General features: G+C 40.4%; 1 protein-coding gene across 4 annotated transcripts in view; it reads right to left on the bottom strand.

The window, feature by feature from the left end:
* kcnd3 (potassium voltage-gated channel, Shal-related subfamily, member 3) overlaps positions 1-27368 on the bottom strand; it is a 98448-nt gene that overhangs the window by 3964 nt on the left and 67116 nt on the right. For 3 of the 4 annotated variants that reach the window (XM_042409778.1, XM_042409780.1, XM_042409777.1), the window contains exons 4-7: positions 15844-16012; positions 3997-4098; positions 936-968; positions 710-802 (exon numbers count right to left, since the gene is read on the bottom strand). In XM_042409778.1, the coding sequence (XP_042265712.1) occupies positions 710-802; positions 936-968; positions 3997-4098; positions 15844-16012 (397 nt within the window). The remainder of the gene's footprint in view (positions 1-709; positions 803-935; positions 969-3996; positions 4099-15843; positions 16013-27368) is intronic. The other variant, XM_042409779.1, reaches the window with a different exon arrangement.

Genomic DNA, 27368 nt, shown 5'->3' with positions numbered 1-27368 from the left:
TGATGTACATATTTAAGCATTTAGCAGCTTCAGTAGAGCAGAGATATTTGGTCCAGGAGTTAATGGACACCAAAAAAAGAGCTGTAGTTACATTTTTCAGGAGGGCACAAACAAGGCTCCAAATAAAAGCTAATGTTGCTCGGTGTCTGCTGGATGTGTAAATAGATAACTGTTTGCGAACACATTTGCTGTATCAACTGAAGAGTGTTTATAGCTTGTGGCCAAAAAAATCAGTTATTGCAGGTTTGAGTTTGGGTTGTTTGTGTACACCAGTGCATGCTAGATCCTGTTATTTGCCGTGCTCTGAGTTGTTCCAGGCTGAAATGGACAACGAGTCTGTATCACACACAGGCAGACAAGTGCGTCATAAGGGAAATGCAGTGTACCGGACATCACGCTACAGTGGGCTGCACTTGCCCAGGCACATAGAAATTCTGTAGATCTCTACTCATTACGCCTGACTGTCAGTTATTTTCACCTGATGAGCCACAGCTAGAGAGAAATGTACAGATGATTGCACAGTTTAGAGATATTAAATTACTTTTTGAAAAAAACAAAACAATTTAAATTGAATTCATGTGTGATTCTGAAAAAAGAAAAGTTGTGCACGTTGTTTTTACTCATCATGAATAGATATATTGTTGAAATATTATGGTTGAATGCGTGTTTGTGTGTGTGTGTGTGTGTGTGTGTGTGTGTGTGCACTCACAGTGGTTTTCTCCAGACAGTGCAGCAGGTGGTGGTGCTGGCTCTCTAATAGAGAGGCAGACTTGCTTAACCTCTGCTCCTCTTCAGTGGAACTCTGTAATCACACACACACACACACACACACACACACACACACATACACACAAAATGAGCACTATGCCACATTTTTCTTCCAGGAAGACACTAATCAGATGTGGGAGGTGTGCGGCCGGCTGCTGTCTCGGTACCTGATCTGAAAGGTTCATCTTGTATGGAAGTTGCTTCAGTTGGAGGAGGAGACAAAAGGAGAACAGACAGGTAGAGTTTTACTAGTGTTCACAGTTCAGCACTGAGAACAGACAGCCGTCAGGGACACAGTCATGCCAGTCAGATACTGGGAATATTATCATTTTGACTCTGAGAGTAATGTCTGCTAACATCAGTGGAGCCACTGCATTGATCTGTGGTGGAAGGGAAACTCATTTCTAATGGATATACAGTATATATATATACTATTCATATCAAAATTTCCATCATGACATTTTGACTCCATCTCTGTTATTGCAAAGTCTGCCCACAGGCAAGTCGTTAATGACTTGTTTTCCATATTCCTTTTTTTTTTTTGGCCTGTTTATGTGTGTGAAACAAGTGGGCACCATTTCTGGGTCTGTGGTGGTTTGTATATGGAGCTCATTTCTGAGTAGTGGTAAGGTAAGTGAGAGAACTGAGTAGACTAAGGACTAATGTGGAGCCTTGTGGATCCTCTAAGAAAGTAGAGGAACCAGCAAAAACAACAAAAATATAATCACACTAAAAGTAAGATCAGCAGTTCATTTGCTTATATTTCACTATATGTGTTTTTATTAGTCCAAAAATATTTGAAAAGTTTCAACATTTCCTTTGTGCAGACAAGAAAAACTAAATTCAGGAACAAAAACCTTAAAATATATATAAAATTCTGTTTGCTTCTTGTGCTTTATGAATACTCTTTCTCTGAGGTAATATTTGTAACAGTCACCCTGAGCAAACAGGAGACAAAGTTTAATATCGTTATATATCTGACATCTAAGCAGGTTTTGGGAAGAGCTAGTATCTAGAAAACACAGATTATTCTCCATTATTGTTATAAGTGTTGGTCATAATAGCCTTAGCTTGACACTGGGAAGATGTCTCTTCAGTATATTTCAGAATGTCATCATTGTTCTTGTCAGAGGTAAAGCAGTGTTTCACATATACAGACTTTCAACAGCTTGCATCAGTCTTTCCCAGCAGAATCTGTAGCTGAGCTGTTTATAAAAAAACAAAGCCAGAAAATACGACCCTGATCCTGCATGCTCCACAGCACCGCTGAAAGGCAAGTAAAATGCCATGTTTGGAAGATTTGTAGTAGCAATTTTCTGTTCGTTAAGCGGGTGACTGGTGTTGTAAGTAGGAGCTTCTTTGCTGAGAGGGTACATTCCTGCGCTGATGACTTGGTCCGTTCTAGCCAAGACTGCTCACCTGTGTTCATGCTGCTTATCTGTACCTAACACAGCAGTAAAACACAGGTGTTTAGGATGAGTTATTTCTGTCCCTCTCCATACATGCGACTAGAAGCCCATATCAACAATCTGTCTGGGGGCGGCTATGGCTCACTACCCAGGTGGCCACCATACTGTAGAGAGTGGAGACAGCTTGATCTGCCGAGCGACAAAACACACTGTGCAGCTCTGCATGGTGCTGTACATGTTGTCTGTAAATAGCAGCCTTACAATTACATGCAACTCAGACAACAATTAACATTTTATTGAGCAGGCGCATATCTTCATATCAACTAATAAACTGTTGACTTTAGTCTTAAGCAGCAAGTCTGCAGTCGCTCCCAGCACTGACACTTTGTTGCTATTTTTAAGTCCAAACTGACAAAAATTAATGTGATACAGGAAACAAAATATATTAACCAAAAAGAAAATGAAAAAGCCACATTTATTTGAGTAGACAGCACAGGTGACTGACTGCTCATGAATTTAAATGACTATCTGTGGAAAGAAGTGAAAGTCTGGAAATACTATTAATGTTGCACTCAATCACTTTTAAGCTGCGGCTGCTCGGTATGAAAAACAGGGACAAAAAAGTGATCTCATGGCAGTTTTCATGATAGACACTGTGATTGTTAATGTCACTCACCTTATTTTGGCTTCAGTGTCGTGTTTGCTAATAAAGTGGTAAAATCACAACCACAAGAGCATACAGAGGAAACACAAACTACTCTATTAAGTTAAAATATTCCCACATTCCAATATTATTATTATTTTTTTAAACTTTTGGCTGCAGACGTCCTAATAAACCTGTGTGCTCTACACTGACTTAAATGTTAAATAAAACCAACTCTTCATAGGATATGGACTAATACACACAATGAATGTTATGTTCTTCTCCGAGTGTCATAAATTATACTAACAGCAAAAAAGAGTCTTCTTGTTTTTAACATATTTTGCAAACTTTGTTACTCAGTACAGTTTCTGAGTCTCTCTTGATACTGAGTCAAGAGGTAATCTTAATCTTAAATCTTATTAAATTTAATAAATTCACTTCATCAGTCAGCATTTACTGTGCAGGCAAGCTGTGCTCATGACTATTTGCTTAAAATAACTGCAACATAATCATTTACTGTACAGAAAACATATACACACATACATAACATATAAGAAAAACTGCAACCTTTGCAGTATATTGTCTCTTCAGGCTAAATCAATATGAATTCAATGTGGTATTCAGCCATAGCTTGAGTATAAGTCCTGGTGCCCTTCTGATTCAGTCCTCACCAATGTTACTCAAGAGACACATGGAGAAAGAGCAAGAGGGAGGAAGAAGCAGTTGTTTTTGTTTTGCTCTGTGTCGGCCCCAGGCCAATAAAATGCTTGCAAACCGCAACATTTTGGTGAGGCGAGGAACATCCTTGAGTTGTGTTTACATTTCATGTGTTTACATGTGTTTACATGTCTGCATTGCCTGAGGCCTGTTCCTCAGCTGGACAGCTGCGCTCAGAGATGCTCACATTAGAAGTGCCGCTTATCGAATGAGATCACAGTTTGCTGCTCTGATGGGACACTGTGTGCATTCTAAGAACTGATCATTTGAAGGACAGGCAAGCGAAGCCTGCATCCAAAGACTGAAATCCTCAGAACCTTGTTTCTGAGGATTGGAGATGAAGAGGTCAGGCTCTCTGTGTTGTAAGTATGTCTCATGTGGAAAGGTAATCCTGAAAAAAAACATGACAACACCCCGGTGAAGCATATGTGGTGTCTGTGGATCGGAGGCTGGTCTTACCGTGAGCTCCAGAGCTTCGTTGAACAGGCCGTTGCGCTTGCTGTGGAGGAAGGCATTGGAGCTTCCTGTCTTGGATATTCGTATCCTGGCCAAGCGGGCTTTCTGCAAAGAGCAAGAGACCACCTGCCAGTCAGTGCCTATGCCACATCCTTTTTCAGAGTGATTTGGTATCATTCCCACTGATTTGAGCTGCAGTACGTTCACATGCTTGATATACATTTTTAGTTGTGATCTTATAGATCAAATCTAACATGCTACTAAAGCATTCACTCTGATCTCCTGTGATAAATTCACTCTGATCTCCTGTGATAAATTCACTCTGATCTCCTGTGATACTTATGAATGATTTATGGTGACTACACGATAACAGATTCCTTGAGTTGAAAATGAGTTAGAGCAGCACCTGAGAGTAATGCAGGTAAATCCTGTATGAATTAAGCGGCAAAGTGTCATTCTGCATTTAAAATATTGAATTCAATTTATTAGGGCTGTTTTGTGCTGCTACATTAGCGGCTTTGTTTAGCTAAATAAATCAAGGAAGTGTCCATGCCCATAATGCTTTACATCTCCACTTCTGAGCCACTATGTTAGTGTCGGCTTGAATGCTTCTTTACTCATTACACCCGTACAGCACAGTGAGTGCACAGTCCAGTCTTTTCTCTTTCTCTTTCTTTCCCTCATGCTGTCAAATCTCTCCTCTGAGGCAGTCAGCTACAAAGACAAAGAAGAGAAGGAAAAAAACAAGAACAGAATGCACTCTGGTCCTTGGAGTGAATCCTTTATACATCAGTTACATATTATTGCCTACAAGCTTTGATTGATTTTACTCAAACGTCCTGTTTTTTCTCTCAACCCAAAGCGCACTGTATCTTCTCAATGTGTGTGCTCATTTGTTTCTGTACACAGTCCTGTGTAAAAATGCGGGTCTCAATAAATCTCTCAGTTACTAAAACAACTGCTTTTACAGGATAGTGTAATGTGAGTCATTCATTTCTCTAAAGCCTGCCATTTTCCTGTCAAAGTCAAGAGTTGGGTGTCAAGCTAGGTGCGGCTTCAAAGTGTGTGTATATCTCTGTTTCTGTTCCGCTTTGTGCATTTTAAAACAGGGTGACAAATTCATTGAAGGGAAATTGGCAGAATAATGTTAGCTGTGTAAATGATGAGCAGACAGAGAGCTTGTTTAGTAGGGGGCCCATGCACTGCTGGGGGACTAATTGGGTGTGCGGATGTGTGTTTGCATATCCCTGTGTGCGGCTATGTATGCACGCCTCGTCTCCATAGATGAATTTCCATACATATACGTACGAGCCATATAGAGTAGAAGCAGAAATACCTCAGTAAAAGTATGGTAATGTATGCTAATTCAAGCTGATCCCGTCACTTGAGTTTCATTTAAAACATGGTAATGTTTGTTGACCTGCAGGTAGCTCATGCTGTGATTTAGTAATCTAAAGAGAAGCAGGGGAGATAAACAAGAACTCCAGTAAACACACACATGCACAGAGACCAATCTGTACCAGAGCATCTGTAGCAGAAACCCAACTCCCTTCAAATTGTTTACCATCTCACTGAAGCACTATCTTTATCTATCTTTTTGTCTCTCTCACCCTTCCTCCTCCTGCTCTCCTTGACAAGTTTTTCTCGCTCTCTTTGTGCCCTCACACCTATGTACATTTGTGCTGGCACAGCATTCCCACAGGCCTTTGGGATAACCCTTCTTTATGTTCTGGCCTTTTGCTCAGCCAATGGGATCGTCTCTCCGGGGTCACCATGCAAACAGGAGCCCGTGACTGTGGCCATGGTTGCCAGGCAGCGCAGAGGTAATGGAGGGGATGTTAAGAACACGTCCTGCTAGATTGAATCTACTTCTGCAGCTCTCTGATAGATTCCTGGGGCCTTTGGGACCCGGGCGTTTGTGTCTAAGGCCCATCTGTGCTTTCAGGCAGAGCCTCTGCAGGACAGATTGAGCCTGAATTGCTGCTGAAGCATCACTGAGAGCACAGAGGAGTGTAAGGAAACCATAGAAAAGAGGGCTTTCATTAACACCTACACACACACCTACACACACACACACACACACACACACACACACACACACACAATACCATGTGGAAGGTTACATAGCCAAAAAGTGTGACTGCTGCACATTCCTTCACAAAGAGACACACGCAGTCTCATGAGCACCACATATCCTCACACACAGACACAGAGTGAAAAGTTCTGTTATAGAAGATTGTAATCATAAAATAAGCTATTTCTTCCCTCACATACAATACACTTTGGATCATAGGTCCTTTCAATACGAAATTTGTCTGTGGTAACTTCAAAGTACTGTATAGTCAGATATTAGGACTCCATTTTAAACCTAATATTCCCTTTGTAAATAAATGAGGATCTAATTAATACATGGAGGACAGAAATGGAGGTCAATAATAATGACGTGTTTTTAAAATGTATTGTTAACAGTTTTTTTTAAATCACCAAAAGGAAGAAAAAAGGTCTTTGGTAAACAAACTTGTAACGTACAAGTCACAGTCAGACAGTGTGTTGTTAGCAGTGGTGTTGAAGAGTAAGAACCACACCAGCATCGAAATGGACCACATTGTCAGGTATGTTTACTGGTTGTTGCTGCAGCAGACCAGATAATTAGCTTTCTAGCCTGCAAACTGACGTTAGTGGTGCACTTTTCCCCGGTGAATGTTTGTTTGGTTGCTCGTTCAACAAGCTAAGATGCAGGACGAGACGTGAGTTCATTTATGTAGTAAGTTAGATAAGGAGAAGGCTTTAGCAGGAAAGCTAATGTGGATTGTTCAGAGTCTGTGGCTCTCGCATTGTATAGCGGGAGAACGCAGGACGTAATGATTTACACAGCAGATACATGTGCTGTTGTAGAGAAAAATCTAATTTCAGCTGTACTTAAAAGCAAACAACTTGGAAAAAACCCAAAATAGCGAACCAATCAGAATAGCGATGCTGAATATCACTGGCTGAAACAGTCCAGATGTTTGCAGACACCCAAGGGCCAATAGCTGATCCAAATACCTTTTTTCCTCTTTGTTTCCCATCTTCCTGCCACACAGCCACAATTTACTATCAATCACACTTTAAAGATTATAGCTATAGGATGCAAGCCAGCATAAATGTTTCATTTTAACACAATTCACTGCCAGTTGAGATCTAAACTGGCATATCCTTAAAAAAAACGCTGCATATCCACTCAACTCCCATGCCATACTCCACTGAGCATTGCCAGGAAGTTTTGTTGGAAGTAAATTTTTTAGTTGAAAGTAAAAGTTAAAAAATTCATGGAACCTTGTGAGTTACAGCTTTGCTAGACTGCCTGTATAGGATTGGCTGAGTGAAAAGTGGAGCAATCGAGCTATGAGACCAGATTAGGTTCTGCCTCGGGCCTGCCTCAAAACCATACAAGTGAAAGAGGAGACCATCTGATGAGGAAACACACCCCAAACTCTCTCTCTCTCTCACACACACACACACACACAAACACACGCACATAAATAGCTGTGGAGGAGTCTAATTTTGTTTTGCAGCTGCCACTCATCTTAAGAGTTGCTTTTATACATGCTGACAGTTACTTCCTCTGAGGTATGTTGCTTTACAATAAAACAAAACACAGCACACACACACACACACACACACACACACACACACACACACAGAGGGAGAAACACTGGGACAAACAAGAGGAGAGAGAAATAGAAAGAAAGAGGAAAAAGCGAAGAGAAATTTTGGAAAGATTGACTTTTAGTAAATCTTTGTGGGAGCTGGTGAAGGCAGGAAACTCTGGATGATGGTGAGAATTGATTCTGAGGAAGTCAACCTCTGTGACACCTCTGGTCCACAGATATCTACATCTGTAGCAAAGACAGCTTAACCTCAGACTAACACCACTCAGAGACAAAATACTTTTGCTAAGCCTGGATTACCTCCTCTTTATAGACACCAGAAAGGTGCAGCTCAGATCTGCAAGCTGCTGTGATGTAGATGTTTAGGATGTTTTTTTTTTGTTTGTTTGTTTTTTTTTTTTGTTTTTTTTTACAAAGGACAACATTCATTGCAGCTTTTGGCCTCACTCATTGAAGTCCCTCATCCCTCCACCTCTCTTTTTGGTCTGTCTTCTTGCAATGTGCAGACAACTTTATTGATTGCCTAGAAGGGCAAAACACTCTGAGCAAGAAGTCATCTCCACCTTTTGACTTCAGCCTTCTGAGGGAAGTCTAACAACAATAGTGAGGTGATTTAGAGCAATGAGAGAGAGACAGAGAGAGAGGGAGGGATGGAAAACAACTTGTTTTTGTTTTGTTTTGTTTCAGCTCCGAGCCAATGTAGAGCTCATGAACCACAACAGGCAGTAATTTTACTATGCACTAAGTTTGAAGACAACAATGGTTGAATCAGAGACAGATTTCTAGTGAAAGTGGGGAAAAAGACAAGGCAATAAAATGATCAAATTTTCACAGAAGCAGGAAGGATGAACAGGAGAAAACAATGACAGATATGTATAGATTCTGCAGCTCTACACCTGAGGCTGGATTCATGATCCACTGTTAAGGCATTGTGTAAAAGAAAGACCCACAACTGTTTAATTCTACATGGCACACCTACATATTTATTTTCTGTGGTGTGTATTTGAGAGTGGTTAACAACATGTGTTTATGTTTGTCAAATCTCGGAATATATCAAACAAAAGAAGAATTTGATTCGATGGGAATGACATCACATTTCAAGCTACAGAAAATGAATTATGTGTCAGGGAATGAGACTTAGGTCATTAAAAATAAAGACAATATGATGAGCTGCTAAAAACTAAATGATTTTGAAGAGCTGACCTTGTTCTTAATCAGACAAATGACCTCTTTCCGGACTTTTAATTATGTCTTTTGGCTGTGGTGAAGTTCTTTTGTCGTAAATTGTATGTTTACGTTTACATTTATGTTTAAGCTTATGTGTAAAGGATATATTGTAGTAAACCCAGATTCAACTCCATGTGAGAAGACCTAGGGTAAGGAGATATTATTCACAGAACCAAGGAAACAGATCCAGCAGAATACATTAGGTACACATAAACGTTACGCTCATTTAAATTCCTGCCCCCCCTCTTTTTTAATCCTTCTGTGTCACTTGCCCTTTGTGATTCTCCATTTAAATCTTGCCCTCTTTCAGGTAAGCTATTCAGAATATGTAATTAGACCTACCTGAAGATATTATTACCTTTATGTAAATAGGCCCCAGGGAGCAACTAAAGAGTAACCCCTGCAGATTGGACACTTTGTTTCAGATTCGTTCATGGGATCATGCATCAAGACAAGGAGGGACTTAAACTGAAAGTGTTCAATTCATTGTAGAACAAAAGTAGCGACATTGGAGACTACAGGGAGGCAGAATAGAGAATAAATGTTGGTGTCTCAGCTGTGTGTGTTGCCTTGCCACATACAGCAACTGGTGGCATCCTCATGTATCTTTCCTTTGTGCAGTGAGATGGATCAGGGGCTGTCTCTCCACCACCACCCAGATGGATGGCTAATTGTAATGGGAGCCCAGAACAGCTAACAATTAGACCTGAATGAAGATGGATGTGGATGAGGGGGGGTTGAGGGGATGGACAGGGACAGGGAGAAAAAAAAAGGAGAGAAGACAGGAGGAGAACAGAGGAGGCTGGAAAATGCTGGGGGACTAATGCTGCACTTCCTCTCCTCTATAATTCCCCCTCCGTCTGCTCTCCCCTCATCGTTTGAGTACTGTGAAAGGCAATCTTGAATGGCTATCCTATTTTACTCCCAGTTAAACATAGCCTTGTTCTAAGAAATGATCTGAGGAAGAATGAATTTTCTGTGAAATATAACCAGGTGTAGGTAATAAATGCTGCGCAAATGACGTTTTGCTATGTTAAATGATCAGTAACAGTTGCTAAATGGTTGGTTTAATGGCTGAGAAGGTCATATGTCATTAAGGTTATGGAGCATTAAAGAACACTACATGTTATGTGGAGGGTAGTAATGGGCTATTGAAGGATATGACATGCCTGAGTGATTCATGGCTGGGGTGGGGCATTAAAGATCACAGTTGTCATTAGCAGTGAAAGAGTGGACCATACAATGGTAATGGCTCTATCACACACCTCTACACTGAGTTGACCATCTTTTATAGTGACTGACTTTTGTCTGCCAACCTAGAGTAAAAGAACATTAAATTAATGTAATGTAACATGTAATGAGCTGAACACATGTCTGCAGCAGTTGTTATAAAAGGGCAGTAAAATCCCTTTCAATTGCTACACATTATACAGCAAGACTGGAGACTACAGCCATGCTAGTGGCTCTGTGAGGCTGCACTTGGCACAGTGGTGCATTGAGCTAAATGCTAACATCAGCATGCTACCATGCTTAGCGACAGTGCTCACATGCTGATGTTTACCAGGTTCAACATCTTAAAGCCTGTTTATAGCTGGCATTAACACGCATCTTGGATTATCTGATCACAAGTGGACAGCTCTAAGTACGTCTGTTCACACCTAGCACATGTGTCTCGAGTGATGGCTTGTGATCGGATCTCACTTCCCCGCTCTTTATGAAAATAAACACGTACATCATTTCCATTTGCAAAGACCAAATTCATCGTTGTTTTTTTACTGGTGGGAGGACCGGGACTGTGTACCCTCCGTCCAAAACTGTGTTCAACTTGTTTAATAACAGGATAAACAAATATACAATGCATTGTGCCCCCTCACAAAAATCAAATGCCCGTCCTATTGATTTGCTCTAGCGCTGGTTCTCAACAAATATATATAACAATTATAGTGTTAATTAATGTTCTGTGTTCCTCTACACATCCAAAAGGTCAGCTGTTACACACACACACACACACACACACAGTCCAGGTTCATACAGTGATATTATTTGGAGTAAAGCAGTCATCTTAATAAATCATGAGCGCTGTTATATTGGGTAAAAAAAACTAAAAACTGTCGTTATCGTCTTGGCAGGACAGAGCAAACTATCCAGGGGGAAACAGAATTACATCTAGCTTCTGAAATATTCCTTTAGACAGGCAAGCAAAAAACAAGTTGTTTTCTGATTTTAGTTTAATTTCTATTCCAATTGCTGATTTGAAGAAGGTTAGGGAAACAGGACAAAAAAAAAACAAAAAAAATGGAAAAACAAAATAATGTATTTGTGTATCCTGTTATCTGCCGAGGAGCATCTTCTGGAGGTGGCCAATCAGAACAGAGTGGGTTCATTGGGAGTCGGCCTTAAAGTTATAGGAGATAAAACTGTCTGTTTCAGACAGGGGCTCAACTGAGGGGCTGTATAAAGAGCCAGCATAAGATAAATAAGGAGTTTTTTTAACTGACAGATATAACATATTCAAATAGAGCCCTGGAATATAAGTATAGACCCGGAAATGCATCATACATGATATGCAACCTTTAACAACCAAGTGGGACATGAAGTCAAATCAAGTATTTCACTGGTTTTAAGCAGTTTAATGCTGAACAATACTTAATCATGTGGGCTAATTAAAGTTACTACAAGGAACTTTTAACTGGTTATGAAACAATATCATGATGCCTCTGTGTGACCTACATAAGTAAACAAGATCATCAGCGAGAAGATTGGCTATCTCTATATAGTTATTCTAAATGTCTGCCACCGGGTCAAGTTTCCTCGCAAAATTAGACGAAACAATTTACAGCACGCAGACTGGAAGAGCCTATGTTTACATTACATGTAGCATTGTAGCATGAGGGAGTACAAGGATGTTACTAGAACGGGGGGAGGACATTTCTTTTCATTTGATAACATTAAAAGTAAAGTTAGACTTATCGTCAGCTTCCTGACTCATTTTAAAAAAGACGAGAGCAAGAGCGAAAGAGAGCAGCTGTGGTTGAGTGAGCTAGAGAGTGAATGAAGAGAGCAAGCAATGGGGTAGCAAGAACAAAGGAGTGAAGGAGTGAGAAATAAAATATTATTTTCTTGTTGTTTCACAGCGGTTACGTTCTAAAGCGGAAATAAACATGCCCACACCTCCTCACAACCCTCCGGGAAGGTGCCGCATTGCCAGTGTTGTGTGAAAGTCTGTTCCCCCATCGATATGCGTTTCCCATAACCTTGAACTACACCCAATCTTATCCCTTACCCCAACCACTCGTCTTCTGAGGTGCTTAATCTGACCCTTACCTTAACCCCAACCAGTTATCTCTGCTTTGCCCAGCCATGACCTAAGTCCTAACCCCAACCACGGAGGTGTTGCTACAGAAGATACAATTCTAACAGGAGGGGAACATTATTTGAGGGGGGAACAGACTTCGAAACAACAGGTGTCCTGATTTGGTGGTGAATGCAGCCTTACATGTAACCTAGGTGTACGAATGGTACTAAAACAAAGTTTACTTTGTGTTGTGTTTAAAAAGGAAAAATAATATTAAAAATAAGTAGCGTCTTTCTTTCACTCGCTTCCAAAACAAATGCATGTACTAGCCAAGATCTTTATGACACGAGGTGGTGGTGCTCATGGGAAATGCAGTCTTTATTCCAGTAAAATGAAAAATCCTTGTATTAATTTTAAAGACAGAGATTGTGCACAGATTGCAAATCATAAATGCTCTGAAATATCACATTTGCAAACCTTTCATCATCTTTGGCACTACACCTTGATTTGCCGTAGTAATTACTCTCTCAAGGATCAAGGCAATTATACGAATATATATATATATATATATATATATATATGTATAATTGTGAGGGTATTATTATGAAGGTTGAAAAGGTGTGTTGAATCATGGTGTTATGAAATGGAGAAAACCATGTATGTTTGACTGAGCAAATCGCTGACCTCCCCTTCAGGCAAGCCAGAGAGGCATTCAAGTACCCTGATGGAGTCATTTAGTACTGGTTAATGATAACAGCGCTGTTATGCTACACTGGTCAGTTTGTGGGTACCTCTCGAGATGTGGGTGCTTTGTACTGAGCAGTGTTTGGGGACACTGCACCACATTGCGGTTCAGTGGAGAACACACAGGAAGCTGGGACAGACCAAGGTCAGGCCCTAACTGACAGGAAGTATGGTGGATGCGCGCACACACACACACACACACACACACACACACACACACACACACACACACACACACACACACACACAGACACTCAAACAGATGCACATTCATACACAAGCAGATGGACAGACACACACCTTCCTTCCAGCCAGCACCTCATCTGGGTGATAGCTATTTCAGGAAAGAACACAGCATTAGGACACATATCGCCTCCAGCTCTCCCCCCTTCCTACTCTCTCTCTGCCTCTCCTGCTCCCTCCTTCCCTATAGCCTTCCTCGTCACCACTCCTCTCTCTTTTCTGCGTCAACACTATACATCTCATTGGCTCTACCTTGTTTTCAATCTAGATAATTGCCAGCGAATAACTCTTTCCATCCCCTCTGTGTCTCTTTTCTTCCCTGCACACTTGGATGTGTTACACCAGAGTCTTGCTTGGCAGACAAGGTTACGGTTAGTTAAGACTGGGCAGCGGTCAAGCCACGGTCGAACTGCAGGACTTTAAACAGATTTAAACTACAACCAGGGCATGTGCCAAGATGGATGGCAGTAATCACAGAGAGGGTGAGAGAGAGAGAGAGAGAAATGGGGAGAAAATGGATGGAGGCAGAGGAGCAGAGATGAGGGGAGAAGAGAAGCAAAAGGAGTGAAAAAAGCCTTGCTGGGAGAAGTGTGAACGAAAGCGATGAGAGAGAGGAATGGACTCTGAAAATATGTGTCAGTGTGTGCATGTCTGCCAGCTCCAAATAAACACACTACTATCTATCTCAGGAGAACAAAAACTGTCAAGGCCTCCCCTCAAACTATGATTACCAGCCCAGTTTTGTATGTGCGCCAGCTGATGCTGCTACGTAGTTTGGCTCATGGCCACACCACAACATGATTCTTTGAGGGTCTTGAGGCCAGAGCTCTGAAGGCTGGGATATTTATCCAAAGGAAGATAGGATCTTTAAACCTTCCACAGTTTAAACATGAGTTTACATAATCCGTTTATGAATTTCTGCCTGCATGTGTTTTTATTGATATACTTACGAGGATAAAATCTGTTCACAAGGACAGACCAACAAAAGAAAATCATGCAGAGAGGGGTTATTGCTGATATTTACTTCTTTGACAGATTATTTCAGGATTTAGGCTTGGGGTTTTTGGATTTTTTGGGAGTAATGATAATGTTTAGATGGTGGAGTAAAAGGGGTACGTTGGTTTGGGGGAATGTGATATTTAACATAATCAAAATAGGTTTTTTCTTAAGAGTCAGAACAGCAAGTTAAGTTCAGATCAGGTCATGGATTCCTACCGGATCAAGAGACAGATCAATAATGTAGTTTTAACAGATTTTGTCAACAAAAGTTTTCACAAAAATATTGAAGGGAAACTTCAATATTTTACAACCTAGACCCTATTTTCCCATCTTTTTGTGTCTAAGTGACTAATGGGGATAACAATTTTTGAAATAGGTCCAGCATTGAGCGAGAGCCCTTCAGCCGGCAACCGTGAAATGGTCTTCAATGTAATCTGAGGGGGCAATAGCACCCTGTCAATGTATGTCCACTAAAAGTGCTTGTTTTGCCACTGAACGGCACAGATTGTTATTGTAAGTGTCTGACAACATTATGGAAAGGACCATACAGAGAAATAAAAATCTCTTTCTTTACCTTTTGCTTGATCTGGTCTGTTTGTTGTTGTGTCTCACCAAGTCTCACACAAGGAGAAGTCTCACTCTAAAATCTCACAAGAGTTGAGTTGTAATCACTTAAATATTCAGCTATGACTTCGAAAATCTTGTAGATAACACTAAGCTACCCTTTCTGCACTCCAACACAACAAACTCCTCCTGGCACTCCTTTCTCCAACTCTGTCATGGCTGAATATTTAGCTGATATTTAGCTGAAAACAACTCAACTCTTGCAAGATTTCAGAGGGAGACTTCTCCTTGAGTGAGACGTGGTTAGACACAATAACAAACAGATCGGTACAAGCGAAAGGTAAAGAAAAACTTAATACTGGACCAATTTTAAAAATTGCTGTCCCCATTAGTCACTTAGACACAAAAAGATGGGCAAATAGGGTCAAGGTTGAAAAACACCAAAGTTTCCCTTTAAAAATACTAATATTAGCAAGATTTTACATCTGTGTCTTCTGAAATACATATATTATAGCTTTGAATTGTGGCATATGAACAAGAAAAATGATTTTAAAATAATACAATTTTATCTTTTTTAAGAGTACAAGTTGACACATTATATATATACTGTATATAAATTACCCTAACATGTTTAGATCAGTTATCAATGTCTGGAGATGTTTCCTTTCCTTTTGGAGAAGAGCTGCCCCTTGATCCCATTGAAACCCAGAGACTGAGCTTTGCTATGCTAGCAAATTACACTGAAACATACTGTAAGAAAGACATAAATATTGACTGAATCTAAAAAAAAGAATAATTCCCTATCCAAAACTGAACTATTTAGGCAGAGCAAAGGGAAAATAGGAAGGTCAAGGTTTAGGTATGAATTTCAAGGGAGAAAGTCCATGAAAGTATGGTGATACTTACTGAACATGTATCACCATTGTATGTTTTCACAACTACTGGTATTATAAGTACAAGTCAATTTGCGTTATACACACAATTAGTCATCATTAGTCTCAGGGAAGACCCGAACCCTGTGGAGTCCTCTAATCTGGGCGAGAGAGACGTCTGAGCTCCCCTCTGGCGCGGAGCTCTGGAAGTTCAACCCTCTGGGGCCCAGTTGAAGGGTAATAAAACTGTGTTCACCTGTACCTTCTGCGCCCGCCGTTTGTCTGCTCTCTGGTTCTGGTGATAGATGCGGCTAAAGTTGGACACGATGACAGGGACAGGCAGGGCAATTACCAGCACCCCACTCAGAGAGCAGATTGAACCAAAGATCTTCCCCGCAATCGTCTTAGGAACCATGTCTCCATACCTGCAAAGAGGTGACAGGCAGAAAGAGAGAATAAATTTAGTGAAACGTATTATTATGCTTTTAATAAAATCCGTCTGTGATAACTCAACCTTTGAGTCACGCACAGCCGACTGGAGGTCATTCTCTCTCACACACACACACACACACATCCTGTCATCCAGTTCATATTGCTGCCTATTCATTCCTCTGGTACGAGGCATTCATCTTACTTTTTAGGCCACTCATGCTCCATTCCCAACAGAATAAAGCACGGCCTGCTGACTATGTCCCAACCCAAGAGAGAAAGAGAGAGGCTCCCAAACCTCCTCTGTCACTGACTGGCACAGTAAAGTCCACTGAGTCATTCAATGAGAAAGCAGATACTATTAACCTTTAGAGAGGAGAAAGAGGAGGACACGGTGAATGCCAGGGACATTTCCCAAAAGTCATTTGGCCCAATTCAATCTGAAATATTTGCAAGTCAAAAGCAATCTCTTTTTAAGTTCAGAAGACAGTCAACACAATTACAATAACTATATTACTAAATTAAATCTTTTTTTTTCCCAAAGAAGAAGCCATGCTGCTAGAATCAACAGTGGAAGGAAAAATAAGACAGACGAGAGGAAATTCAAAAGCTCAAAGAGCTCGACTTAAGTTGGAAAAGCAACCTTTATTTCTAATGGTGTTCATTTCTTATTCATGAGTAAAAAAGTGCAGGTGATTTGTTCTTGTTTTCCAGCTAAACAAGAAATTCTACTGAATTTATTAGAACTGACTCCAGGTCCGACTGCAAATAAACCTGAAACAAATAGCCTTTAAGCATCCAGCATTATATGTAATTATGCAAAGACTGATTGTGAAGAGATTTTTATCTTAATATATCAATAAAGTAGAAATTTGAACGCAAATCTTTTGTTAGTGAGCTGTATAAACCTGTAATCCCCCAACCTCAAGGTCGGAGGAAGTGAAGGAATCACTAGAAAGTGTACTGTGGAACTACATCCTCAGAATTTCAAACAATCCTTTACTTTTAGTACTTAAAAAGTACTTTAAAGTTTTGCAAATATTCAGAAACATGTTGCTAAATAGCACTCATCAAATTCATCCATTTTGACAGATCACAGAGGATAGCACACTGGTTGTTATTTGAGGATTTGGCAAACAGTACCCCAGAGGCTCTCCATAAATGAACAATAATCTGCTTAAGAAGTTGTGCTCATGATAGTCGTTTTATAATCTAATGAAGCACTTCTGTCACAGTCTGTTGGAGATAGTAAAACTCAGAATGGCAACACACAAAAACACATAAACCACAAACAAACCCATTCAGTCCGTTTTGGGGAAGGAGATGAAACCTCATACTCATTAGTCACAGATTTCGGGAAAAACAAGCCAAATATGAAGCCATTTAAGTGGAGGGTGGTTTTCGCATCAACAAAGCAAAGCGCTGCCCACACACAGTGAACCACTGGTCCGCAGCTATAACTGAGAGTATACTTACAGAGAACATTCATCGTCCTTTCCAAGAACTTTAATGGCCTTTCTACCCAAATTAGGCAATAACAATCCCATCAGTGGTACAAAGGCCCTATCACTACAAAACATTTCATCTCCTCCCCTCTTCAGAAGATGTTTCCATTAGGAGGAATGAAAAGCTAATCATATTCATCTGCAAGCCTTCTTTAATGGGATCCTATCAGATTGCCTGATAGAGGCCCTTCTCTCCTAATACTACAGTCAATTTGCCGCTCCCATTTAGTCAAGCTGGCCTGTCTCTGATGATACCATCTCTGAGCCATTATACATGGCACAGAGATAAAGCTGGGCTTGCACACATTAAAGAAAGAGAAAGCAGTAATAAGTGGTGTGAGGGTGTGCATATGCGTGTGTGTGCATGTGATAAGCGAGGTTAGATGAAATTTCTTCCCCTCCTGCCTGGATGAACGCCGGGGCTGTTTCTAACCCTGTGAGGCGACACTGAAGGTGGGGAATGGGATGGAGGTAAATGTCTCTGAGAGGAAGATGGATAAGCAACAAAAGGGAAGTATACTGGAGGGAGAGATATTTTCTCAGCAGAGGCAGCGTACGCAGGAGGTTTTTTTCTCTCCATCAGCTCCTCTTGCTCATATCTCGCTCACACCTGTGCACATACACACACAACCATGAGTTTGCTGTGTACTATGCATGCACTTACGTATAAATAAATACAGGGTGCGTGCACATATCACACATGTACACACACCCGAGTCAGGTGGGGAAGGTCAGTCCTCGGTCAGGGTTGTCACAGCCCATCCTAGGAAGACCGGGTCTCTCTGGGTTATATTAATAAAGTCTAGGAAGGATAGATGGAGGGTTATTGAGTTGGCCTGAGTGCTCTAGTGAAGGTATGTGTGATGGATGGGCTTAACAGGGATGGTCTGAGGGCTGACAGACACAGATTTGTGATGATGGCAGGTCATGTCATGTCATGTCAGGTGAGGATAGTGCAGCTCATCCCTTTAAATTTCCACTGATAAACCCAGCGAGCATACTGGTTAAATACATGTGAATGTGGCCATGTTCGGGATAGGAAGCTTCTACTAAAAAAAGAGAGGGAGAGAGAGGGAAAGAGAGAGGGGCGACGGCAGGACAAAGACATATGAAGTGTTGAGGGTTGGGTTTCCATTTACAGACCAAATCCCATGTGATTCCTCTGCAATTTTCTTGGAGGAAATTCTTTCACCATGGTTTGCAGCAGGCTCACTGAAAAAGCTAAGACCCTTCAGCACCATGGAGAGCTGCTACAGCTCCCATCTATAGCGCATGCTCACACACACACACACCATTTTCACACTGCTGAAAACCAACATCTGTCTGCAACACAGTCTACTACTGCAGAATGTGGTATGTAGACTACAGTATTAACAGGCTACATTTCTTTAAGGCAAGCTTTCTGTTAAAAAAATGGGTTGGACACCCTTTATATATGCTAGAATTTGTGGTACATAATTAAAGCCTTCAACTCAAACCAGGCGGAAATACTGGGGCTGGGAGATTAAGTTGAAATATTGAAATATACTGTATCAGGACGTAGCAATTATATATAAAATCATACATAAAATGAGCAAATTGATAATTATGTGTCATACAGTTATGTGTTATATCAGACAATCCTCTTAACATGTGTAAAACAACAACTACTATGATTTGTTTTTTTGGATTTCAATTAAAATGTGCTTCTAATTATACATTTAAAATATTGTGGTAACACATTATTGATCATATGATGACAATATGATTTCACCAAAAGTTGATAAAATGATAACACAGTCCTACTTACATCAAAATATTTAATGCCATTGTATTGATTAAGAATATAGAAGGTGAAGAGTCATTTCAGCATATTTAAAAATCCATATTCACAGCAAAGCTCCGCGATGAAAAATACATTGTGTAACCACAGTGGCCATAAATGATGATGCCTCATAAAAATATCCATAAGAGGTAGTAGAGTTCCCATTTTTATTGGGAAACCTGTCACAACCCAATGAAGCCTAGCTCTTTTGGGCTCAACAGAGTGAAAGATTGTCTCTGCAGGCCTTTAACCCTCAACCATCCATCCATCTGTACTCTCATCTGACATTTCATGGCCAGTCACTCAGATGCAAGTAACTCTGATGACACATGGCTCTTCAGGGATGGGACAACCATCTATAATCACCCCCACAAATGTCACCGCGGGAAAGCAAGAAATAAGAAGGGGGAGGAACAACAGGTAGGGAGACAGATAGATCAACAGATAGAGGAGAAGAGGGAGAGCACAAGAAAAAGATAACAGAAGAAGACAGCAGAAAAAGAAAAATGTAGATAGAAACAGATAAAGATTCAGATAGTTTCAATGCTAATATGCAGAGAAGTTTGATATTTTTGGTTAAATACGCCTCAAAAGATATCTTAATATGGATTAAGTGAGATACACTGGAGCTATAATAATCTCAACTCTCCCTTAAGGCAGCTCAACACAGACAAGAACACTGATTGCGATCCGGATTTGTGGAGCTCGACTAAGACTTAACTTAGAAAAGTCTCTGCTTAACAAGTGTTCTTATTAAGTAAGTCAAGAGTGTGCAAAAATAGTTATTCTGTCGGAGGATGTCTCATGGGGAAAATGCTGCTCCATGATTCTCTGTAGAGAGAAAGAGACAAACTGTATAGTTGTTATGAAATGCCAAACAAAATATGTGCTGAGCTAAGTTACATTTCAGGACAAATACTGGTGAGTTTCAGAATGGATGAAAAAACGAAAAAGAAAAAAAGAAATGAAAATCAAAAACGCATTCACTGACATCTGGGGGAATCCTGCTAATTGCTCTTAAATGGTGTACCTCAGGACAAAGTGCAATGGCTTATTCACATTACTAATTTATTACAACAACTGATTTTTACCATTCTATGAGCAATGTTGATCATTACTTCCAAACAAAACGCAATTCAGATGGGAAGTGTGGGTAGGCAACGATGATCTTTGATCCAATCAAAATAGTTTGGTACAAAAAGTACCAATTTGACTACACACTCTCGCCTTGTACCTATCAAACAGCCCATTCAGTAACCAAGGCTGCAGAGATAAACAGAGCAAAAATGTGGTTTTCACAGTGAAAAACAGCACAAGGCATACAGCCTCTGTGTGAATAACTGCTCTCTGAATGGAACGTTAATTGCAGCAAGGACCTTGTTTTGAACAAATCTACAATAGAAACCTGGGTATTGTGAAAGGTGGGAACTATGCCAACAGCTGAAATCTAAAACTTGGGGGAAATGACATAAGTATGTTTCTGGCAGCCGCCTTTATGACTACTCTTAAAGCTCCTCCAATGCTTTTACTGTTATTCACCTCCGTGTAATGCTTCCGTTAGCCACTTCTTATCATCTACAGCAGGAAATGGCTAAAGTAACCTATTGTGTTCATTGTACTGTAGGTGGGTCATCAGGGCCTAGGAGAAACTGTATTAGGCTGAAATGAACCATTGTACTGCTGAAATATGAGGGACTTACTTTGGCATTTAAATTGTGAATAAAACAGCGTTACAAAAGTGCTGCGACAGCATTTCAGCTCCAATTCCAACTGCTCACGTGTGACTTCATATGCAGGACATTTCATATTTGTGGGACGTTGCAGTTGCAATATCTGCATTGTTATTTATGCACCAGCTAAATGCTTATGTTGCACCGTGTAACTATTTTACCTATGAAAAGGTGCTTTTGTTTTTATGTATGCTGTGAGCCTTTACTTTTGGAGCACTGCTGTGTTTCCTTTTATAGAGAATGTAGCAAATAACCATCTGTGCCTAACAGTAAAAGGATTATAGCGACAAAATTTCACTTTTAAGCCATAGAGTAAATAGAAACCCTTTTGCCGCCACCACAACATTTTAGCTGTATTGTCCTGTTACATCAGAATAATTCATCTCTTCACATATATGCTACATTGTAAGGGTCAGGGTTTTTTTGTCATCCACACACAGAAGCAACCACAACTGGAAGCTTCTGGCAAAAACCAATTTCTTAGCCTTGCAGGTCGAACTGTAAGGCAGACATATAGGTTATTTCCTCATTTACATTTGTCAAGTGATGAGAGGGGAATGGGAGAAAGAAACACAGATAAGTTGATAAAGTGAAGGGCATTACTCTCACACCACACTGCACACAGAGGAAAGGTCATTATCATCACTCACTTCACAACCAATCTTACGGTGAATCACACTGAGGGATTGCCGCCATTTCTCTGTAACACACATATAGTTAGCTACAATATGACTTGGAGGGGACTTACTTTGGCACTTTTCAGAATTTTGTCCCAACACTGACTTTTCACAGGTATGTAGTTTATATTTACTTTTACCACGAATACTGGTGTAGCATCCTGCATCACTGTGCTACATTAATACACTATGTGATTTGGCCCAATTGTTAGAAATAGTGCTAAGATTGACAAAGATCTTGCCAAAACAGTGTCTTTTTAAAGAGTGTATTGCTGCAGACATGGATAGACAATTAACTATATTTTAATCTTTGGCGAGTGGTCATGGTACCAGCAGGATAATTCACTCTGAGCCATGTGGTTATTAATAAAATAAAGCACTCTGTGGACTCCCCAAAATACAATGGAGTGGTTTCTCAGCCCTGTGTTCTGTTATTTTACAATATGGCATGTTGTAGATTATCCCTACAATCCAAAATTATATATTTTAATCTAGCGACAGTAGTCTATAAATGTGTACATATTGTGCTCGTTGTTGTTTTGGAAATGTTGGGGGTCTCACAGAGGTAGTTATGTGAATCCAGATTAACATAAGGACTCGACGTAAGGAGTGGAGTGGTGGTGGTACCAAAAACAAACAGTCCTTCTGCTGCTAAATGAGGAGTCTTTTTTTTCCCCAGTCAGGGTTAGAGTAGCTGATTTGACTGCTTTGAAAACTATTGTTCTAACTATTGGGATATTAAGATTTAAAGGGAACATATCATGCTTTTTTTGATTTTCTGTTATTTTTATATTTTTTCTGCTATGATGTTGGATATCTATATCAAACATGGTCAAAGTTCCAAAAAATTAGATGAACATATGTAAAAATGCTGGCTTTTGACTTGCAGGGAGCTGCAAGTCAAAAGCCAGGGTTTCAGCCTGCTCTGAATGCTCCGTTTGCGATATTACCTCTACTTCCTCCTCGTGATGACGTCAGATTGTTTGCACATGGCCACAAATGGCCTTTGGTTCCATAATCTTTGCTGCTAAGGTTGTTCCATGGGGTGTTCGCGTTGTCCACTTGCATATTTCAGATTGGATTCGGGCTGTGTATTTGATAAGTTCCCACTTCGAGTAAAGACAAAAAAGTGAAATTTGACTACTATTGTTTGTTTACGTAGCCTCCCGAGCCACCGGAAGTCTGCTGAGATGCAGCTACCGGAAGCTAACCAATCAGAACAGTGCACTCATTGGGATGGCGGGCTTAAAGGGACAGGAACTAAAATAGCCTGTTTCAGACAGAGGCTGAACCAGTATGAGATGTGAAAACATGTTAATCTCATGGTGGTAGATCATGTAAAGATGTTCCAGTGGAGCCCCTAGAATAAAAATATAGACCTGGAAATGAGCATGAGATGTCCTCTTTAAAGAGAAACATATTTGTAACATTCAGAAACTGTGTGACTGTCACTTTATCACCCCAGCTGAGCTCCACCCCATTGTCCAAATTTGTCTTTTTCATGCTCCAGCAACTAACAGCAGTGAGCAGTAAACCTTATTCAGAATTTCTAAACATCTATTCAGAAACCAACATGCGATGCTTCAGATGCTGTTTTTGCTGACAGAAACAAGAAGAGTCCTACCATTAAGCAGTGTGAGCACACTTTGCTAGGATGTCTGTGAATAATAGCAAGTGACCCTGTTACAAGCTTTGCTCATTTGTGTGTGAGCATATGTGTGCATCTCTTTGTAATTAGCGATTACCAGACTGCTATCAACAGAACGCTTCAATGATTCCACTTCCAAGAGCAACCAGGAAGTGCAAACACAATTACCAGAAGAGAAGGAGCATAACAACATTTAAATATGAATTACATCAGAGAAAGGATGAGTTCCCCAAGCCTGCACAACTGGCTGCCTGCATAGTGCCTAATTCCAGGAAATAGCACTGCCATTAACACATCTGTGCATCTGCCTGTGCGCATATGGTAATTTTTAATGTATGTGAGTGTGGTTATATACACAATCCTGATAGGCATATCTCTGCAAATGCTGAAATACTTTCAAGCCTCGGAGGGCTGATACGAGTGGATGTATGGATAAAACCAGTAGTGGCTGTTGGTAATTGAAACAGGAACCCATCTATCTCTGCAAGCTTGGGTACACTGAGCATGTACCCAAGAGTGTGGCAGTGTGGCAGAGGAGAGGAGGAGAGAGGCTAGGGAGCTGGGGCACAATTACCTTGATATGTGGTTCAATTAAGCTGCTAACGAGAAGTAACTGCGCTAGGTTGAAACATGAATCTCCTGAGAAATATTTGAATTCTAAGATTAATTTCTTTTGTTGGATGCAAGACAACAAAAAAAATAGTTGCAAGTTTGAATCAATTGGGAATCAAACTTGCAGGAGTGGGTGGGGCAGCTATCACCTGCACAACTCCAGAGTTATGTCTCCAATAGTGTGTGACATTACAGTCAGCAGTAAGGAGAGAGGCGGGGAGAGAACAAAAAATTTAATGAGACAGCAATTATAGAGTCTGCCACAGAATTATAGCCAAGGCGATATATTGGATATTAGATTATGATGGTAGCAGAGTCAGTCCACCACTTTAGTCCACACTGAAATATTAACTGTTGGATGGACTGAAATGAAATTTTGTGCACACATTCATGTTCCCCCAGAGGATGAGGGCTACAGACTTTTTTTCTAGGGCCACCATGAGGTTAACATTTTTGGTTTTTAGTGAAATTTCTTCACAAAAAGTGGGTGAATTGGTGCAGAAACAACCTTGCACTTCTTGTGTACCATCACCATCATCAAAATTTTAATTTGTGCAATTTTTTGTGAACTTTGACCAAATACCTTCCAAAGTAATGACATTCCCATCAGCCTCAGCTGTACTTTATGTTTAGTTAGCAAATTAGCAAATGCAAATGAGCAAAAGCCTTGTTTCTTTGATAATAAATGGTATTGTTCACCTGTAAAATATTTATTGTATCTTTGTATCAACAACTCTTTAATAACCACATTTGAATGGATCCTACAATATCTAATATATCTTTATTAGATTTCTTTATTCTCATATTGTCCTTAAAAAAAATAATATTTAAAAAAATATTTACCAAACCTGGAAGAAGAGCTCTCCCTTCTCTCTATTTACTTGTGCGTGTGTGTTTGTGTGATTTCATGACAAAAATGAGGACGCTGTATAAAAAACAGGATAGTACAGTCCAATTATTTACTTTAGATTACAAACAAATTGGATTTACTCTTGTTTGATTAAATAATCTGGCTTTCTCTGGCACATTTTACTTTGGTTTCCTACTTTCTTTTCATTTAAACTTCAGTGATAGCTGTGGCCTCTTATCTACCTTGACAAAGAACTACACCATAACTGCAGGACTTTTATAATTGGAGACTGGATGTCATTGTTCTAAAACTGAATACACCACGATTACAAAATGTTATAATTCGACTCAGTTTCTTTGATCTAACTGTAATCTATACTATGCATTTTTCAAAAAGAAATATGTATTTTTTTGTTTAAAACAATCTTCCCACTTCACTCCAATCCTTCCACGTCCCCGCTGTGCTTGACCCCTGCTGGAACTGATGTTCAGAGATGAAAAGAAGCAAGGCTGTTTGGAGAGATAAAGCTGGAGCTGAGAGGAGAGATAAAGAGAAAGGTCAGAGCCTGGAAGTTCATGGGGTCATCTCAACTCTGCAGTGAGCCCACCGTCATAACAGCAAGGTGACCGGTGGGCTCGTCCCAGCACAGATTTCACACAGGGATCAAAGAGAAGAAGGAACAGACCCAGAAGAGAAAAAAAAAAACAACAAAACAAGGAAAGCGAGGGAAATGCAAATGCTGAAAAAGAGACTGTAGTGAGATAGAAACAAAAAGGGAGGGGGCACTGCTGTGAGATTCAGGGGTGACCCAGGCAGAGACGGACACCAAAAGAGACAAAGGGCGGAGAGATAAATAGATAGAGAGAAGAGGGAGAAAAGTAAAGCACATTTCAGGATGTCACACCCACTCTGCCTTCCGTTCTGGTCACAGTGATTGCATTTGTTTAACTTGGTCAGATCATTTCCTTCTGTCGTAGTCTGGGCGTGTGTTTGTGTAGTTCAGGTATGTGGGTTTTAGAGTGTGTGTGTGTTTGTGAAGCAGAGTGAGTGTGCGTGTCTGCAGTTGTCACATGTGGTTACTGTCCCAGCACGTTGCAATTTTTCATTCTTTGTACTTCATGTGTCTGCACTGTAATACAATAACATAAAACTCAATGGTGATGCTATTATTTTTCTACAGATTTTTCTTTATTTCCCTGGTTCAGTTATCCACCAGCAAGCAACTGCCAGATTTTCACAGCCAAATTCAATGTCAACGCATCAATAAGTGGCCAATATACCAAACTCTCGCAGAGGCCCCGGTGGTGCTGCAGGTCTAGAATGATTAAATTGACTAAAGTATCGAACTATTGAACTTTTTCCCAAAAGGAGACGGAAATTAATTAAGCTCTGGTCCACTGTTTCTGCCTGCGCTCCCATGTGACTCCACAGGTGAAAACATTTTCTTTGCTACACATCCTGTAGCTCATGGACACTGCTGATTAAATTATTGCCTACCCAATCAATTAAAAGAAATCCAAAAAAATACCGTAAGCCCAAGTAGTGTGAAATGAAGAGAAGTATATAAAATAAAGTAATTTATGCTCAATTTAAAAGTAATGCTTCCCTTGCTGTATGTCTCAATAAAATATTTATGAAGATTTTGTTGAGCCTGACCCGAAAAACTGAATATTTTCTCAGTCATCTACCATTTCAATGCCAAATGCCAGTCCTTACTCTCGGTTCTTTTATGTTTCCTGTTGTCATGGGGACCTCAGGAGTGCTGCAATGCTGAGCAGCATACAGAGTGCCATGTCACTGTGGTTAAAAGGGTTACATTAACATGAGCAGCGGGTTACATTAGAGCAGAGCTACATTACCCATTAGTGGTAGCAAAACACATTTGTGGTAGCAGGGCCAGCACCATTAGCATTTACTGCTAATCTAACTTAGCGGGGTTGAACACTCAGCCCGTTTGGTTTAAGTGTTATTTATACTTGACTAGTTTCTGAGAGCCACAACTTCAGAGGCACTTTTCTAATTTCTGTGCTCTGCAGCTCTAAACTACACACTACAGAGTTAAAGATATACTTCACTTCACACAACACAAGAATATCCAACAAAGGGGTCAATCTCACTCTTTAACTGAATGTGAATTCTGAGGAAAACAGGAGTTGATACACACAATTTGCTGCTCATCTCTCCCTGAATCAAAGATGTCTCTGTCAGATTGTTTATCTGCGGCCAAGAATATTGGCTCGCTGCAGGCCGAGCTTATCACATACTGTTTTATGCCGCCTGACTTATTGACTGTGAACATGGACAACATGACTCCTCTCATCAGTGTCCGGCACAACGGCAGCATCGACTGTACTGATCTATGACCAAGTCTGATGGAGAGGTGGTCAATGCAGCTAACTAGAGCTGGCTGGAGCCTCTAAATCCGCTTTAGGCTGGTCAATGTGCTGCCGGTCAGAGCGTCTGAGATAACAACATATCATCTCAACTTGACATGTCTGTCCATGAAAAGTTAACAGGCTAAAACTC

The sequence above is a fragment of the Thunnus maccoyii genome, chromosome 4 (genome assembly GCF_910596095.1).
Source record: "Thunnus maccoyii chromosome 4, fThuMac1.1, whole genome shotgun sequence".
NCBI classification, from domain to species: domain Eukaryota; kingdom Metazoa; phylum Chordata; class Actinopteri; order Scombriformes; family Scombridae; genus Thunnus; species Thunnus maccoyii.
Note: the sequence above shows the minus strand (reverse complement) of the source record. Positions and strands in the feature narration are given on the sequence as shown.